At 42.7% G+C, this 19,437-nt stretch overlaps 1 protein-coding gene across 1 annotated transcript; it reads right to left on the bottom strand.

Moving 5' to 3' along the window:
* Positions 1 to 400: 400 nt before the first annotated feature.
* Positions 401 to 19,213, bottom strand: KLF5 (KLF transcription factor 5). Its single transcript, XM_068152952.1, has 4 exons — positions 18,785 to 19,213; positions 15,969 to 16,833; positions 14,766 to 14,825; positions 401 to 2,384 (listed from the first exon to the last, which is right to left on the bottom strand). The coding sequence occupies exons 1-4, from the start codon at positions 19,013 to 19,015 to the stop codon at positions 2,206 to 2,208; spliced, it is 1,335 nt and encodes a 444-aa protein (XP_068009053.1). The 5' UTR covers positions 19,016 to 19,213; the 3' UTR covers positions 401 to 2,205.
* Positions 19,214 to 19,437: the final 224 nt, after the last annotated feature.

Here is a 19,437-nt window from a genome sequence, read left to right as displayed (position 1 = left end):
GCGACTCCACCACCTCCCCAGGCAGCCCATTCCAATGGGCAATCACTCTCTCTGTATAGAACTTCTTCCTAACATCCAACCTAAACCTCCCCTGGTGCAGCTTGAGACTGTGTCCTCTTGTTCTGGTACTGGCTGCCTGGGAAAAGAGACCAACCTCCGCCTGTCTACAACCTCCCTTCAGGTAGTTGTAGAGAGTAAGGTCACCTCTGAGTCTCCTCTTCTCCAGGCTAAGATTATTTTCCTCACAGAAGGATGCAGGACTGCCAGGTACTTTCCAAAGAGACAATCCCTGCTCTGAAGCAGAGACATTCTTAGCTTAATATCGCTATGATTTGCAGCCCCCACAACACAGAAGACCCATTGTCAGGAGCTACAGAGAGCACACGCGCACGCACACACGCACATTAGGCACTTTGTTTTATTTTTGCAAAAGAAAAAAAAAAAAGAGAGAGTCTTTATATATAAACCATTTCATTCTTTCTCAAAACATTCTACAACTATACAGCTGTTTGCTCCATCATTTGCATAGGAAATACCACAATACAAAAATAAGGTGAGGGGAAGGCAAAAAGAAGCAAAACAGCAACCATTTTATGCGTGTGTCTTCACGTATAAACATTTGAAGCCTTACAAAATTATTTACATCGTTTGTCAACTATTTACATTAAGAGCAACGTTTCTAACTATAACAAACAAAACTATAATTTATCAAGTATATGTAAAATTGTCTTAAAAAAAAAAAAACAAAAACAAAAGGAGTCTATCATATACCACAAATAAATAAAGACAAACAACAGTTTTAACAAAGCTAGGTTTTCCTGCAAGACCCTTTTTTGGTATTTTGATTGTCTATTCTAGCCTTTGGTTGACAGCTTAATGTTACGGCTTGTGAAGTCCAGACACTTATTAGGCTTGTTTGGTTTTCTCCTGTTGTCTGGCCAAATCCTACACGGTCTAACCTCATCTTTGGCCCTTCGTCTACTATTTCAAGGCTGAACACGGTGGATCAAAGTCAATGTTAGCATGAAAGGGCACCACTTCATCGACTACAGTGGAGTTTCAGCTACTTTTGTCAGCAGTAAATTTTCCCCTGCGTGTGTCAATCTGAACAGTGGATTAACTAGACTGCACTGTAATTCTAAACAAAATTACTCTATCCTTTACCTTCCAGTTAATTACATGCCACATCCCCACATGAAACTAGATCATACTGGAGCAGAACCAGCTAAACATGTCTGTATATAAACCCTGCATCCTAAATCCTTCTTTTTAAAGGGATACCAAGTTTAGCTTATAGTAAAAGGTTTAATATTCTGTGTTCACTCTAACTATCCCTCTTACTGAGGCTTCCAACGTTGACTTTACATTTTTTGCCCTTTTAAGCAATTTGAAAACGAAATCCTGCTTTGAATATTCAGTGCACACCGCTTGAGCTAACAGGTATAAAATATCTGAATGCTTAGTTCATTTCTCTTAGGAAAAACGAAGCTAAGTTGGTACCATTTTGAGAGGTATTTAAATAACTTTTTCCTGTAAATGTGCCGTGTTATCAAATGTAAAACAACTGCTTTTTTTCAGACAATTCTTAGAAAACTTCTGTATTAAACCTAAAAAGCTGATTTGCATATTTACAAAATCTTTGTCATAGCAAACATGCAACATACAGAACAAAATGTTTTGTTCTATGGCTGTTCATGAGTTTTTCTATGTACTTTATCTCCACAGAATGACTTAACATTAAAAAAAAAAACAAACCAAACCCACGAGTACTAAGTATGTCCAGTAAAAACCTGACAGGTTACAATTCATGGCTATTCCACTGAGTTCATTCATCTGCAGCCTCTCATTAATTAATTTACTAAACAATGTCACGATAATGACAGTGCTTTGGTCAAAACACCGCAAGAGAAAAAAATAATGTATAAAGCTGCAACATGTCAAGACGTAACACTCGTAAAGAGATGAAACCTGCTGACTAAAGCCATATACATCATGAGAGCAAACAAATGACTGAACACTCTGGTATCGTTATACAGTGTCTTCCCTTTTTCTGCATAAATATACAAAATATACATTTCCAGTTTCCTTTGAGATTTCCTTTAAACGGATAACCCATACTCAAAAATTAAACTCATTTTAGTTGTATGTCGAGAGTCAATAGGAAATTGCATAGATACAAAACAGCCTCCAAGACCAGTCCAGCTTTTAGTTCTGGTGCCTCTTCATGTGGAGAGCCAGGTGATCGGAACGGGAGAAGCTGCGGTTGCAGACAGCGCACTGGAAGGGCTTTGCCCCTGTGTGCTTCCTGTAGTGGCGCGTTAGTTCGTCCGAGCGAGCAAACCTCCAGTCACAACCTTCCCACGTGCACTTGTACGGCTTCTCACCTGAAAAACAGCACAGACAAATGAAACGGTCAGCTGCCACTCTTTGGGAGAAATCTGAGGCAAGATCACATTGAATGGCAATGCTTTTCAGTTTGAAGGAGAAATGAATGACAAAACAGGAGCCAACATTTCCTAATTAATCACTGCTCTGTTCAACAGGCCCCAATCTAACAGCCCCTTTGGGTTTTTTCAATGAATTTTACTCTGGAATCTATGATTTAGTATCTCAATAAAATGTAAGGAACTTTCAAATGTACAAATTGGAGGAAGCTACAATACAGAAATACAGAGGTAGAAAAACCACATGAGATTGAAATATGCTCCCTTACACTCATCTCAGCATGAAAGGGAGTAGGAGAAAAGGCCACCTCACAGGGCAGTCTGGCCTAGTTTGTCACTTAGCTTGCACCTTTTTAAAACGGGAAAATTAAAGTTATACAGAGCTTTTTTTGAGAGGTCTGAAACAGGAAGGAAGGTTTCCATAAAGGTTCTTTGTAGTGTGCAGATCTGTTTGAGAGCTTCTGATGTATGAAGAAAGCAGCATTATGTGTTACAAACACAACGGGGATAGCATTTTCTAATATCAGGAGCAACCAAAACTTGCAGTATCCTTGTTTGTACCAACTACATACAGGAGAAAGCACCTAGAATATCAAAGCACTTATTTCCAGAAGTAAATTTCTACAATCAGGTGCTCAAATAGCCATATTTAAGAAGTGGCAAGTGCTTGCTGCCTATTGACATTGGGGGACACAGTGTCTCTGAAAACTTGCTGTGCTACAGCAGATCTGAATACAACTTTGAAGTACCCAGCTGGTCTTAAACACACCAGACCAGGCAGATAAAATAATTCCATTCATCCACTGTGGAACTGCAAGCAGAGTATTTTAAGCATGCCTGTAATTTGTAGGTGTTTGTTGAAATGCGAGAAATAATGAAGCCATGAAGTGAAGATGACTTCTGTGTGAAACCAGAACATTACACATGTACATACACCTGTTCAGGAACTGGAATGGACATGATGTCACCACACAACCAAGCTTCATATAAATAAAGAGGCTAAGATTGCCTATTCATAGGCTATTGCTTGATATTGGTTGACAAAAATACCTTTCAGTTGGGAGTGGATTGCTATCTGTATCCTCTATATTAATTTGACCCATTTGGCAGGAAAAGAAAGAAAACTGAAATTATCAAAGCATTCAGCAGTAGCTTCATAGTGAGAAGAATCAGATCAAAGCTGTGCTCTCCAGCAAGTCCTCTCCAACACATTTTACAGATCTTCTCTGTCTCCATTGGTCTCAGAACTTTATCCACATAGACTCATTCCTACAGGACTGTGGAGTGACTCCTGCTTTTCCGTTTTACCATCACATGAGCACACAGAAGTAAGACAGAAGCTGGTATCCTGCAACCAAACTGTTCTGCAGCAGTCATGCAGAGAATGCCATTTCAGAAAATCCAAAACATTACTTCAGAGATGCTAATTTATCAGTCAGATAAAATTAAGAAACTGATTTTGTCTGGGAGTTTCTACTGTTAGATCAACAAACTAGTAACTGCCTGTCTATTGCTATGAGCAGAATCAGTTCTTTGCTCACAATGGGTACATGACTTCACATTGGCAGCACAGCCATGACCAGAACTGGATCTCTACAAGAAAAATCAACCACCCCACCAAACAACCACCTCTTTGCATAAACAGTGACTGGGAGTCATTTAAATTGCAGTGGAAACATACAATCTCTTAAGGAAAACAAACATAGCTTGGCATCATCTCTCAGAGAGCACAAAATTATTTGGTGGATGGCAAATCAGAACACAAATCATTACAAATTTCTGTCTTAGCTGAAATTACTCTGTCTGAAGACCATAAATCACACAGGACTCTTTTTGCTCCATGCAATGTATACTGTAGATTAAAATACAGATTTAATTTAAACCCAGTAGGTTAAAGTTTTTCTTGCATCAGAGAAGCCAGTTGGGACAACACATTTCATCTTCATGGTAGAACTACGGTAAAGGTCTCAATTTAGCAAGGGACCTTTTGCACTATCCACATCATCCTTAATGTATTCAGACTGGGTTATTTATGAAGGCTGTACAAGGCTGTGTTGCTTATCCATAGCTATGGCATCAGGGAGATCTTCTATGATCACTGTGTTAAAACACATGAGCATACACAGAGCCTGCACCAAAGCATTAATAACACATCCAAAGCACTTACAGCTAGTGGATTTCTCTCTTTCCACCCCCCCACCCCCCTTTCTTTCTCTTTCTCCCACATTGGCTTCAAACTCTTCTTCAAAAGCCTTCACTTAAAACTGCCATATTATACTAGATGCTAAACTCCGTTTTGTCATCCCCTCACTGTAACTTCCCAGAGAGAGCATATACAGAGTCAGGCCTCTATGCTTGCTTAGCCACTTTTCAGAATTATATGAGAAACGGTAAAGCGGGGGAAAAAAATAGCACTAGTGAAACAAAAGCCTAAGAATACTCAGACTGGAGCAGAATGGAGACCAGGAGATTAAAACCCCAGTTTCCAAGCTTGGAATCAAAGAGGCATTATGCACAACCTCACCACATGTTGGACTACACTGTACCAAAGAAGCAGTCTCAAAAGTTGCCCCGTGTAGGTGATACCTGACACTGCCTGAGCCCAAACAAAACTGCTGTCCCTGTTAAAAACTTTTTTAAGTTGCAAGTAGCATCAGCAGGTGACAGGAATATTCATATGAAGTCAGGGCAGGCCTGAATTCTGTTCCCTTGCTGGGTGCCACAGCTTCCAGGTCAGTGCTAAGTCCAATGACCAGATCTCCATTAAATTCCATAGTGTCCCAAAGACACTATGTAGAAGCACCCCACTGTCACACTCACTTCACCATCTGCCATGGCCACAAATCCTCCTGGGCAACAGTGCTGCTCAGGGGAAAAGCCAGGCAGTGCCATGCAGAGCAGTACTGCTCCTCCTTGTCAGCCGACTTCCGCAGACCTGAGCTAAACCAAGCAGCGCTCGGAGGATTCACAGAGGGGAATGAGCTGGTGCCTTACACAGATTGTATTAACAGTGTTACTTTAATGTGCTGGAAATTAAAGCCAGAATGCTGCTTTTAACCCCTGCACTGGCCAACAGCGAGAACTGGAAAATGTATTTTTAGTGCTAGTGCAGAGGCCTGGATTATTTTGAATAAATCCTAGGGGTAAAATACTGAATATCTATGTTTGTGATGCTAGTTTCCGTTGGAAAGTTCTATTTAAGAACTGAATCAATTTCAAATGTTTTCCTTTTGGGCAAGGAGGAAGGGGGGCAAGAAAAGAAGGTGGAGATTCTTTTCGCTGCTTTAAAGAAAGCAGATAGACAACTAGCTGGTAGTATTTTCCCTCTCTCAACCTATGTACATGCTTTTTGTCATTTAGCAGAAGTAAGAATTTGGTTTAAGATCCTGGGGCAAGGGAAAAAGAGCCTCAATGTTACATATTTTCTGAAGTGATCCTATCCCTTTCCTACACAGACTTAAAAGCACTGAGAAATCTGGGGCTGAAGATTTATTTTTTCAAAAAAGCAGGTATACACGACAAGGGACACTGAACCCTTTATCCACTGTTTTCATTGGCTACACAGTAATGTAAGATTTGTTTACTTTAATGATTGTGAGAAATACAGTAGCTGTAAAGTTTCAGAAATACTTGGTTGTCCTCCAGCAATTTAGGGCTTCTATAGGGTGTTAAACCAAGAATGCCACTGGTCATCAAATATGAAGGCGGCACGGCTCGGTTACTGGAACGCAATCGCAGTATCAAACAGATATTTCACTGTAAAAGTAAGAAAACAGCTAACTCCTCCACTTCAGGGGAGCTTCCACGGGATTTGTTAGAATGTCAACACTGTTCAACTAAAACACCATGGAGGAAGCTGGTACCGATTTCCAGCCAAATAGCACACTCCAACCCTTTCTTCCCAAGCCAGAAATACTATACACAGCACTTCTGGGAAACAGAACTGCTTTCCTTTAAATTATACTTCAACAGGATAGGGATTTCGTAAGTTTAATTGGATTTCTGCATAACCTCCTTCCAGTATCACCGATTTAAAATATTTTGCTAGGCTTATACATCACAAAATATATTTTTAAGTTCTTGAGCTGTTAAGATGTATCCATTCTCCATTTGTGGGGCATGAGAAACAGGCTTGTACTTGAGCACAGGACTTTTAAGCCCTAATGTTTAGTTTGGAAGCTCTTTTACAGAAAGTACCCAGGAAGAGATAAGGGAGTTTGGCCTGAAAGGAGACTTAGTTTGCTTGCAGTGTGTCTTATCTGTTAAAATAAAATAAAATTACAGTGCTGGGAAATTGCAAGAATGTCAAAAAGGTATCTGGATATCCACATGTAATGTGCTAACCTAACCAGCCACTTGAACAGATAAATAGTCCTAAGGTAGATCTCCAGGTTCAGGATCCTTGTGATACCACAACAGAATGGCCTGGACCAGTGAGGCACACTGTGTTGACTCTTCTCCTTTTAATGTCTTTTCTTGGGATTTAGTCATGTCAAAATGCACCCATTTTTTCCCTAACATTAATCATAGTCACCGGCAGCAACCCTCGTGACCATATTCATTTGGGTAAGGTACAGTGTGAGGGGGCCAGGGTCGTTTTGAAGACACTCTATATTGAAAACACAGCCTCTGTTCAAGAAAATAAAAAAACCAAGTCCCTGAAAACCTCCATTAGTGATGAATATCCCCATTAACAAGAAAATAAGCTTCCTTAGCTCACCAAGGGTTGTGTGGCTTTATTTCTGCAATTCACTTCCAGGATGGCTTTCTTTAAATATAAAGCTGCAAACAGCAAGCACTGGATTTTCAAAACTAAAGTTAGGTAACTCTATTGGTATGCAGAAATCCAAATACAGGTATTACACCAGCCAACGCCTGCAGCTTCTCTGATTTCCTATCAGAGATTTCTGTCCGAGCGGCAAGTTTGGAGTTTCCTTGAGGAAGAAAAAGCAGCACGCATAACAAAGACTCCCGAAAGACAACATCTAATTACAGTTCATAAAGGCATAAAAAAAGCATAAAGACACCCTCACTCCCCTTCTTTCCATCATTTTAACATTACTTTTGTTTATGATGGGAGTCACTTCCAGTAGAATTGTTTGTCCTTAGAAAAATAATTCAGCCAGGAGAGGTAAAAAGGTGGTAGGCAAACCAGAACTTTCTGCACCGAGACTGCACGTTATGTACACAATGTACATTATGTCCAGTTTTGAAACAGGTAATTATAAAGAACTGTGAGTCTCCAAGTTTTCTGGTGCACCAATTTTAAAACTTTTTACATCTTACTATGGGTTCTCTTAGTTTCATGACATACTATAGTCTCAAATACTTTGAAGAAGCAAGAAAAAATGAAATGTGAAATGTTTTTTCCTCAGTTTTAGTTTGCTTCAAATAGCTTTCCTCTAGCTCCCAGCATCACAGTTTTAAACTCTCTCCAGGCTGACTGGAACTGAAAGTAGTTGCTTGGGTGTATGTCTGCACTCATTCAGAAGTTTTTAGTTCCCAACGTTTACCTAAAATTAGACCTTCCTTCTCCATTGACTAAGTGCTGTAGTCATCATTAAAAGCAGCTTGTTGGTTGGGTTTTTGCCCTTTTTTAATATAGGTTTGTGGTTTTCTTAGAGAAAGAGCAGAAACCTGAAATGTCAAAAACTTCCTCAGGTGTTTAAAAGCTCTTTAGTGCACTGAAATTCCTGGTTTTCCCAAACGGAGATGGATCAGAGAGCTGACAGCACACACAGTATGTCCAGTTTATTTTGTGAGTGACAAAATAAAATTAGTCCATGACATCTAGTCCAGCAGCAATATCGAAGCATAACATAAGCTGCACATTATAAAATGGGATTTAGTCTATGGTCTATACTCTCTGCCCAGTGTAGTAACAGAGTGTGACCATTAAATACTACTTCAGAATGAAACAGCATTTTAAGGAATCCTCTAACAGAGAGCTGTTGCATGTCCTGTCTCATCACTGATCAGTCAAATGGTATTTGATCTCTCTAATAAAAGTGTGAAGAGGAAAAACCAGAACTGACTGGTAAGCAAGGAGGATGGTCAGAAGAGTTGAGCAGCACTGGCTTTCTGACTAGAGAGGTGCAAAAGGCATTAGCTTCTCGGAGCTCTCACCAGTGCGTGAAGCACTCTTGTTTTGCCAAGTGTTGTCTTACGCAGTTCAAGGATTACAGGGGAATCTTGACTGGCCTGTGCAATGGTTTATTTTCTTTTTGGTATAACATTCTGTCTTAACAGAGGTGGTCTCTCTTCAAGGAGATATGCAAACAAAGAGAAAAGGAATTTTTTTAAGTAGGTTTATAAAAAGTCCATGCCATCTGGGGTGCAAGGCTGTGTCTACATGTCCTGTGCTGAAGAACACATTTCCTCATCTATGCCTGTGGTGCAAGAACAGCTCTTTAGCTCCCACATCAATAACACTGGCTCTTGTACAGTGAGATAAGAGCTGCTCTTAAAATGGAATTTATTAAACACGTACTGTAGACTTCCAGATTCCATCTACCGTATGCACACACACACAAAGAAAAAAAAAGAAGAATGCAGTACATTAAAGCTATTTTAACTCAAAGCGAAGCACTGTACACTTGCCAAAATCAAAGGTTTTAATATGTCCTTAATCAGAGTTGTTAGAGATCACCGAATATAAATAATGCAGCCTGACAGGACAGGAATGTTGCTACCAAGATACTCAGACTAAACTAGGACATTGCTTAAATGTTTCTAATCTTTCACCAATGGGAGGTGCAGGTCATCTAACAAACAACAAACAACACACTATCCTGGAACCAAGAGTCAATCGTTCCAGTCAATCTCAGAAATTAATTACATAAAGGAATGTCTAATCAAATAATGGAAAGTTTTAATCGCTGGCAACTGCTGTGAATCTTGGGCCTATATTAGCCTATGTAGGGCAGTCTCAAAATGAACTATATTTAAAGCCAGTCTCTCAGGTCAACAGTTTCCTTATCGGGAATCAAATATCCTGGAACTGAAGTTTAATCCTCTCAGGGAGCAATTGACAGAAACAACAGTTTTTTAAGCTTTCATGCTTAGAGGGACTTTCTAGGCTTTTAATCAAAAAGAAAATACTAGGCTTTTCTTGTCAGTATCTAAAATCTTAACAGGAGTACCCCTCACCTGACACCTTGGAATTTGAGTCCTGTTTCATAAAAACTGTGTTCAGAACACTGATATGAATGACCAGTAATATTTAATTAAAATGTAAGTTTATGTTGCAGAGATTTCACCCGCTTTTAAGCAACACATTCATATGTATCTCCTTTAGGTTATGACTACAGATAAAGAATTAGGTTATGACTACAGATCAATTAATCCCAAGGCCTGTGATCACTCACAAAGTGTTTGGGGAAAAAAAAAACAACCCACATTATTTTCCCTCAAATTGTGGTTTGCACAGGAAAATAATGTACTTCCATTTCTCACACAGGCAACTAATGGATTTAGCAGAATTCATAAATAAAAGATACCAATATATTCTCCAGCAGAGTCTAGCAACACTGCACTTTAATGCACTTTGTCAACAGTTTTATTTAACTCTCCTCCATTTTTGCTTATTGTCTCTATCGATGCCATTTACTGACACCTCCATAAAGTATAATCTCTCTGACTCATCTAACAGGTTAAAGAAGCAGAATCTGAACAGAATTACTTAATAGCTATTTTCATGATGCAAAGATTTTTCTAGGGTGAGGTTTTGCTACATACACAGAAGGCTGCAACCATGAGCAAGGCAGAGCCTTTTAGGGTATCCATTCCCCACTTGGACAGCATGAGTTAAATCCCTCACCCAAGTCTCACGGTGATTTAAGCCAATAAACAATTTTGCAAAATAGTATTTTCAAGCAGGAGACCAAGTACCACATCTATTCCTTTCTGAACAATGGGTGTCCTCAATTTCCTGGCAATTGTATTTGGTACCAGCTTTGACAAGCATCTATACACAGCTATGGTAAACTCATCAAGTGCCAAGTCCTATGGACTGCTGAAATCTATTGCACACAACTGGTTCTAATGCTGATGACCACCAGCGCCTAATTCTGGATCTACTGAGGCAAAGATTGAAAATAAAATAAAACATTTTAACACCTTGAGGAACAGCACAAGTCAGCAGCTGCCCCATGCCTACATAAACATTTGAAATAACTAGGGACGGTGGAAGTATTTTGAGTGCATCTCATTTAGATAAATGCCATTTCTCTTGAGTTATCTCGGCTTCCACTTCCCATCACCAAATACAAGCTAGATCTATAGATAGAGATGAAATAGTTCTGCACTTAATGCTAGAAACTATTAATGGCAAGCCCACCATGTGACCAGAGAACATGCCTGTACAAAGACTCTGTATACTGAAAACCAACATGCAGCTGGAAAATGTCCTCAATGTGTGTGCGCCTCGATATGTTTAAAACCCCACCCCACCCTGGAGCCAGAAGCTCTTCTGCAGCATGCGAGGTAGGGTACAGGTAGGGTATTTCAAATGCCTGCATATCAAAGGCTCAACTTCCACAGTCCAAATCTTCAATGCACAAAGAAATCTAACAGGAGAAGGTATAGGGCTGCTGTTTCTAAAGGATTACTTGATAAATGTGTATATACTAGATGCCAGAAAAGGAAGCAGATGAGGTTTATCCACAACACACACGTAACCGCTTTTCACTAACATTTGGCATGTTTTTCAAATGAGATACATAGGTGTAAGACCAGAGTCTTAAGGTGGTTTTACTGCTGGACAGCCCGTAATAAACACATAACCCCATCCTCCATTATGTATCGCAGTTGCACAACGCCGGTTATGAAACAAAACTTGTTCCAAGACTAACAGGTAAATTATTTTAAAAGAAGATCTCAGCTTCAAAAGGTAAAACAGTCCAATGTGTTTTGAGAGATATTCTAACAGGTATTTTAGCATGCCATTTTACCTGTTTTGGGACCAACTAGTACTGAGAGAACACACCATACTGAAGTGTTTTAAGGTATTACCAAACATCTGCTCCAGAACTGCATGGATATGGATTCAAAAGGCCCTGTATCTTCGCAGCATTTGAATCTTTGTTCATGTTCAATTTAGGAGTTACCAGTTAAACAACAACTAACATTTACTTCATAATTTGCAAACACTAACATGTTACCTAGAGAAAGGAAAACAAGGCCTGCTTCAGTGACTGGTAGAAATACTTAAACTTGCTTAGCTCTTCGCATGAAGACCAGATTCCTCATCAACAGCAAGAGAGCAGTGTAATTGCATTAAACCCGAATAACCGTATCAGCTTATAACGCCTGACTTGATGTAAGGTAAACACCTTGGGAACACCTAAGAAGAAAAATGCAAGGGGTGTTCCCCTTGCCCGTTTCCTACAGTTTTACTGAAATGCAGTTTATAAAATCTAGCAGTGTGTTCATCTCTGAATTGGGAAAAAAAAAAAATACTACAGCCTACATTCCACCTATCAAAAAAACCACCATTTCCCTTAGGTTTGTTCTCAAAGAACATTTACTAAACCCAGTAAAAGCCTTTCAGAAAAGAAAGGCTGCTAAATAAATACTGTGAAAAGGCTGAGATTTTCCAATACAAAAGGAGAACCATAAGGTCTGTCTTGACTTCTAATGGCAGACAAACTTTGCTGCAGGCTCTTTTATTTTAAGATGACAGATTTCTGAGAAGGGCGGGTACTGCTTGGGATGAGAGAGAGACTGCAGCCAATTTTAAAAGGTATTGTTAAGAAACTAAGAATAAGGAGAAAACAACTTCAGTGGTCCATGATTACTAAAGAACAGGTTTAGCCAGATAAACAGGTCTGCTATCCCTAAAGGGATTTGAAAGAATATCACACACAACTTTATTAAAATGGATTACGTGACACTTGCTTTAGACTTTGAAGGTAAAGCTTCACTAAAGTCCTTTAAAAAAAAATAAATTTAAAAATCAAAGCTTAATAGTGGTGTATGAATTCATAGTTCTGGGGGATGGGACGCACAGAGGCACAAGCCCAAATTTTGCCCTCAGCATCAAGATCTTTTCTTTGGAGATCAATAGCGAGAGTCCCCTGGACTCCTGGGGAAGCTGTGCAATTTCACAGGTTTCCTTGAGTTTGTGCCCATTTACTTTAGCATTTAATCCATTTACGGCACCGAGTTAAGTCAGAAATCTCACTCCTAATACACATTTCAACCGTATGTTTAAGGTAGAGATCAGAATCGGTGCTGGAAATCTTCAAGTGTTAAGTGAACAATCAAGAGAGTTGAACTAATGTAAACTCTGAAATAATGCAGGTAACAGGATAGGGACTCACATTCTTGCATGTAATGCACACTTTAGACAGTTTATCCCTTCATTCACCTCCCCAGAAGACCCTTTGTATTACAGACCTGCTTAAGTTCACTAGATTTTTATCTAAAACAACATTCTTGCTTCCATGAATACATCAGCTCCTCTGACCTTTGCACATTTATCCACATTTCTAAGGTCAAATATCTATAGGTAAAAAAGTGAAGGCAGCAGTAAATATCAATGGCCCTAAGCAATACATATTTACAATGTGGTATTTATTTCTATGCACAGAAGTATTAACTTTATAAACCCTGGCCATTACTACTCAAGGTACAAAAAAAATACAAACTGATTTTAAAAAGGGAAGGTGTTCTTTTCAACAAATGGTATGTAAGGTTCATTTTTTACACTAAAGATTTCTTTTATCTCTCTTCCTAGTTACTGTATAATAGCGAGCAAGATATTTAAAACCGATATTCAAAACCGATATTCAGTTGCCGGCTAAAGTGCGTAAGTGGAAATTGCACACTCTTAAATTTACAGATTATTTATTAAAGAGCAATGGGATTATACTCTGTGACATTCAGATTTACAGCCTCATTAAAATATTCCTTTCTTACTAAGCTTACTGCTAATGAGTGATTATGTATATCAAAAATGCTCATGTTTAGTCTGTTACTAATGCAAAGCAATGATCTTTGTACGGTTGCTTTTCATTTTTTCACTGTGACTCCAGAACAGATAACTCATTTATCAAAACAAAATTTCCATAACAACATTTAGCCTGGAGATACTCAAGTTTCTTTACAATAATCCAATGATCCATTCAAAATAGCTGCTGAATAGAAGGCCTTGTTTCCATAGAGATAGTGAAACATTTTGGTATATCATAGCTCACGCTAAGTGTTGTTTTTACTCTTGGTTTAAACTTAGGTGAAACTCCAGTAATTGAACAGCACAGTTGTAGCACCAACAGCTTGCTTCAATAAGTGAGTTGCTTGAACTGTGACTCATGTTTTGCTCTGACTAGAGTTCTGCACATAAAGGAGCTGGGGTTCATACTCGGTTTTGAAAACAAGAGTCACAGCCCTTTCATTTGATTTCTTTACAAAATCAGTCATGTGATTTTCACCAATTTATCATGAGTAGTTCGGTGCTAAGATTCCAGCACAGAACTGTCCTAAGTGGTTTCAGGCACGCTGTTGGTGGAGCTACATTTTTTTCTCTGTCTTCCTCTTTCCTCCTTCTCCCTGCTTCAGCAGGTGAATGCTTAGGAAGAGCACCTAGGACGGTGCCACCTCCCAGGCACTGCCCTCTGCATGCATTGCCTCTGCACCCATGCACAAACAACACTGTCCCCACGTCCGCTCCACACGGACTTCTGAATGGGGATTTTCTTTGTAGCTGCAGGCAGAATTTGATCAAGATACAAAAAACTGTGATGCACTGTTCCCACTGTTTTAATGTCTTTCACTGACAAAAAATGTAAATTATGTCTTTAAAACACCAAAAAAAAACATAAACCCACTTGTCTTAAACACACCGACACACACCTAATTCTGAGGATGAGGAAAACGGCTGTATCTTGGGAGTTTTCCTGATGTTTCTAAAAAATTCTAAGATGAAATCATTCTAGCAGGTCAAAGAGAAAGCCCAAACCAGAAAATTCTATTTAGATAAATCTTGGAAATTATAATGCTTACTATGCTTAATTCATTATTCAAGGGGGGAAAAAATCCCTCATTTTTAACACTTTATAGCATTTTAGATTGAAAGGAAAGTTTTCATGTTTTACCCTTAGCTCTTTTGAGGTCTCTATTATAATAAAGTCTTAACAAAACTGCATTAAAAGGCAATTTTCCTTTCATTGACCAAATCTTAAATTTTTCCTATCTGCCATACTGAACCCATACCACTCTACAGAAAACAGAGAGAAGATGGCAGATCAAGCATACTTGCTTTCTCAGAAAACATGTAAGCCATCAGTGAACAAGAGACAGTGAGAGGGTGAGAGTACATACCTGTGTGAGTTCTCAGGTGTGCTTTTAAGTGAGAAGACTTTGTATAAACTTTTGTGCAGCCTACAATGAAACAAAACAGAAAAGGCGAAATGTATTTCAGCAGGGAGAACAGGGAAGACTCCACATTACTTTACATTTCCTCACTCAGTGCTGGGATACTATGCGGAAACAAGTTTACTACCTTCTGGTACCGTCACCTTTTAGGAGTAAAATTTGAAATAGAATGCTCCTAGGAGCATAGAAAGCATAGAAAAGGGAAAAACTCCTATCTGCCTCGAAGACTTACCACCTTCTACTGTGGTATAGGCTCACAGTTACTAAAATGCTACATGCAGCAACACCTGCTAAATGAGGTGTAACTCAGAGGAAGGCTTAACTTTTAAATTTCCTAGAGGATTTGCTGAAACCAGAATCTGTGTCAATGTTACCCAGCAAACAGAATAATTCTTCCACTATGATACAGCAACCAAATGGGTGATATACCACTGAGAGTTCTGTGGTAACAGGCGGAAACCAACACAAGCAGCAATTTCTCTCTGCGTTTGGACGGGTGTAAGCGTCTTGTATCTGGGATCACGTCCTACATGGAGGCACAGTTTATAGTAAGGTCCCTCTTCCCCTTCTGCATGTAAGAAGGAGAGGTTGGAAGGGAATCCATCTGGACGATTCTCAGAGTTAGCTTTAATGGATTTATGAAGGCAGATGACTCCCCTGTTCATAACAGGGAAGATATGACTGTGGCCTCGGCTACCAGGAGTTGAAATGACGCTTTCAGCACCAGCAGATTCAATTTGAGCTGCACTACATTGGACAAATCGAGCCTCCGCTTCATCACAGGCACTGGGAAAATTAGAGCAGGAGCTGCACAGTCACTCTGGCTTACTCACTTAGACAAGGCCACAGGTTTTTGGTTGGTTTTTTCCCTATGGAGGACAGGGTTTGGAAGATGGTAAATTGAGCTCAGGTGTTTAAGAGAGTTGCCAATGACATGAAGAAAAGGGTATGTAATACTTAAGGAAGGTGAATGTGTGCTACACAAAATAGAACAGTGAAGAAGGGAAATCCTGTTCCAACAAAGAGTTACTTGGCTCTCCCTAGATTTAGACTACAGCTAAAGAAAACCACTTATGCCTCCATCCATGATTATTCACACTTTAAAAATTTTATTGCAAGAGCTGGGATTATCTGGCACAGATCGCTTACCAGGATAGTCACAGTAGTGGATACGTCTTTTCTCCAAATCTGGGTTACTTCTCCTGTTGTATCTGACTGGTTGCATGTTCTGGGGGGTTATGGGCAGAGTGGCCGGTAAATTTGGATTGTGAATTGCCATCTTGGAAGCTATAGTTGCAGCGTATGACGGAGGAGGGGTTAAATTCTGTAGCATCTCTGCTTGTCTGTCTGGACTTCCAGGCTCAGAACTTGGAGGGGAAGGAGGGAAGTAAGTTGCCTGCTGTGGCAGAAATTGGTTCGGCATGGTGTAGGTGCAGGAGGGGATGCCCTGGAACTGTTTCATTGCAGTCTGTGGAACAGCCGAAGAGAGCGTGTTAAGGCCCGCCATGGCTGATGGCATGGATACATTGTTAAGGGGGTCCATTACAGCTGCCTGAGTAGTAGTGTTGGGCATATCTAAATCCGGTGAGCTCAAGAGCTGATATAACTGGCCTTGCTGGGACGTGACGGAAAGATGAACATCTGGTGTAGGAAGCTCCTGCTTGATGAAAATGTTGTTCACATCAGCAGTTTGGTGGGAGCTGAAGATGCTGGTAAATTCAGGGAGGGCCTGAGTTGGGGCAGGGGCAGTAGTTTCACTCTGGTGACTGAAGATGGTGACCGGCTCTGTTTTGATGTGGGTTACACAGGGTCGCTGGGATTTGTACAGGCCAGTTCTCAGGTGGCTAATATCAGGGAGGAAGACGTTCATGTTGATGCTGTAAGGCAACCCTTCGCTGTCAGTGAAAAACTGGTCTACAACCGAGGCACTGTCTCTTCTGTACTTCTTGTGTTCAGGGATGACGGGAACGGGTGGGAGCTGAGGTGTCAGGTATTTCTCCATTTCACATCTTGTCTACAAAAACAAAACACACCATAATCCACATGATTTGTTACCAACTAAGAAAGATGACGGCATGCACGTCGCATGAGGCTTGGCAAATAAAAGGCAATACTGTTCAACCAGCCACAAGCTACCTACTGAGGAAGTTATAAACATTCACGCTAATGAAAACCTGTCTTTTATAATCAGTGTGCTAATCAACATCATCAAGGACAAGGAGATAAAGTCACGGCACAAGCTGTTCACACAGAGCAGGCATTAAGATCTATCTGATGTTTCAGCATACGACAAACTTTTCGTCTTTTATGCCTACAAGACAGTGCAAGGCGTAGAAATGACAGGCTCTGCGCCTAATCTGCTGATCTCCTGCTCTGGAATTCACTGCTCGAGCAGGGTCACTGCCTATCTGTTTCACCCGCTTCTCTTTGAAATGCTAACTCCAGAAGCCACATCCTCAGCTGGCTATTTGAATGTTAATACTTCAAATAATGTTTATATATAAAAAATATATTTCTAGGATTTTTAATGCTTAAAAAAAAAGAAGTATCTGATTGGAAATACAATACCAAAGTGCAGTTATAAATAATACCGAATAAAAGGAAGACAGGTTGACTGCATCAGACTACCCTTGGTGTAAAGTGTCCCCGAGACTACGCTCAGAAAAATAATCTATGCAGTGTATCATTGGCTAATAGTGTGATAAACATGTCCCTATCCATGCCTCGATCCTAGGAGAGCTCTTCAATTACTGGAAAAGCATTCTCTTAGAGTAGTGGTGCGAGGGAATCCGTGGGTGGCTGGAGCCCGATACGTTACTGGTACAGTCATCGGCAAAACATTTATCACGCACTCTCCAGTGGGCAAATGCTACATTCCCCTTTGCCCTGTCAAGAGAACGCTCATACCAGACCCGTTTAGCACCCCGCAAGGGAAAGCAGCTGACAAACAGCAACTCTGCCGGAAAGTGGATTTTAGTATCTTTCTTCAAAGACCCCCGGTAAACACCACAAACACAGCCGCCTTCCCGTCCCTTTGATGTGGATCTGCCCCGACATGCCAAGCTACTTTTTCTGGCTCTTGTTTACGAGCCGAGGGCAGCTCGCTTTGAAGACGACAGTGAATTATTCCTTAGAGAAGACGCCACCGAAACGCAGCAGCACCGGACAGACCGCCGCGCTGCACCGGAGGCTCCCCGGGACTCCCGGTCCCATCGACCCCTGGGGGACTGGGAGCGCGGGTGGCCCCTCCGCTCAGAGGGAGGGCCAGTGCCTCGCCAAGACGCCCGCCGCGGCCCAGCGTGCGCGGGAAGCCGCCTCGCCAAAGAGCACCGTCCGCGCGTTGAAGTCCGGCTGCGGTCGGCGCTTTCCCGGTTTTAGCTCCTCCAGCTGTTTCCCTGAGAATCCGCTCCCAAACAGCCTCCTGGGACAGGCAGAAAGCCCCGGGAAGTCCCCCTTGCCCAGTGCGTCGTGTCTCCCCCCCACCCCGAACATGACTCCCTGCGTGGGCGAGGAGGACAGGCGGCCGCTCTAATTCTGCCGCCGGGCAAGTGCACAGGCAGCAGCTGTAGCTTTCAACACACCCACAGGGGCAGCCCTGCGCGCCCCCCCTGCCGCTCCGGGACGGCCCGTCAGCCGCCGCGGGAGCCCGCGCTCCGCCTCAGCCCCGGCAGCCTCAGCCGCGCCCCGGGCCGCCTCACCGCGCTCCGCCAGCGGGAAGGCGGGAGCTCTCCCCGCTCACAGCCCTCCGCACAGGCGGGATGGACGGCGAGGGCCGCTCCCCCTCACACGTACACATCCCGCCGCCGCCTCAGCCCCGCACCTCGGGATCCGCTGCCCCGGCCACGCAGCCCGGCCCCACCCATTCCCGCCCGCCCGCTCCTCAGCTGCCGCTCTCTGCCCGGGCGGTCCCGCCACCGGACAGGGGCGATGCCCGGCGGGCTGAGAGGAGGGTGGCAGCCGCCTACCTGTACCATCTCCTCTGCCGGCAGGGTCGCGCCGCCGCCTCCGCCTCCGCCGGCCGGGTGCTGCTGCTGCTGCTGAGGCGGCGGCGGCTGCTGCTGCTGCTTCAGATCGTCCCCGGGGAAGATCGCTGCCTCCCTGGCCCCCAGTACGGGTTTGAGTTGCGCGAACACCGGCTCCTCGGGCTGCGGCACGGGACCCAGGCGGGCGCTCATGGTCAGCACCCTGGTAGCCATGAGGCAGGCTGGCGGCGGCGGGTGCGGCGGGTGCGGCGCGGACGGGTTGCCCGCCCCGGCGTAGGGGGACTGGCCCGCGGGCGGCTCCGGCCGGGCGGTGGCTACTCGGACGCTCACTCCCCAGGAACCCCAGCCCCTGACCGCATCCACTCTGGTGTCGTCAGTGCCTCCGCCTGTACCTGGCCACGAGTATCTACCCGGTGACACACGCCCGCCTCTATTTCACCCTACTCCACCCCCAGCCCCCCCTATACCCCACCCAGCCCGGCGAAGGGGGCTGGCTCTGCGGGACTGCCCTGCCTACGGGGAGCCCGGACGGCTCCTCCCCGCGGCGCGCATGCCGTGCCCTGCCTTGCTCCGCCGCGGCGTGCCCGGCCGCTGGGAGCGCGTCGGACGTGGTGTGGGGTGGTGGGGTCCGGGCC

Source organism: Melanerpes formicivorus, unplaced genomic scaffold (genome assembly GCF_026170545.1).
Source record: "Melanerpes formicivorus ecotype bairdi unplaced genomic scaffold, bMelFor1.0.p_v2 SCAF_1, whole genome shotgun sequence".
Lineage (NCBI taxonomy): Eukaryota > Metazoa > Chordata > Aves > Piciformes > Picidae > Melanerpes > Melanerpes formicivorus.
Note: the sequence above shows the minus strand (reverse complement) of the source record. Positions and strands in the feature narration are given on the sequence as shown.

Coding starts and splice junctions, on each gene's coding strand:
- KLF5 (XM_068152952.1), bottom strand. CDS start 19,015: ATGGCTACCAGGGTGCTGACCATGAGCGCCCGCCTGGGTCCCGTGCCG. Junction 16,834..18,784: donor CGGCAGAGGAGATGGTACAG/GTAGGCGGCTGC, acceptor TTGTTTTTGTAG/ACAAGATGTGAAATGGAGAA. Junction 2,385..14,765: donor ACACCTGAGAACTCACACAG/GTATGTACTCTC, acceptor GCTGTTTTTCAG/GTGAGAAGCCGTACAAGTGC.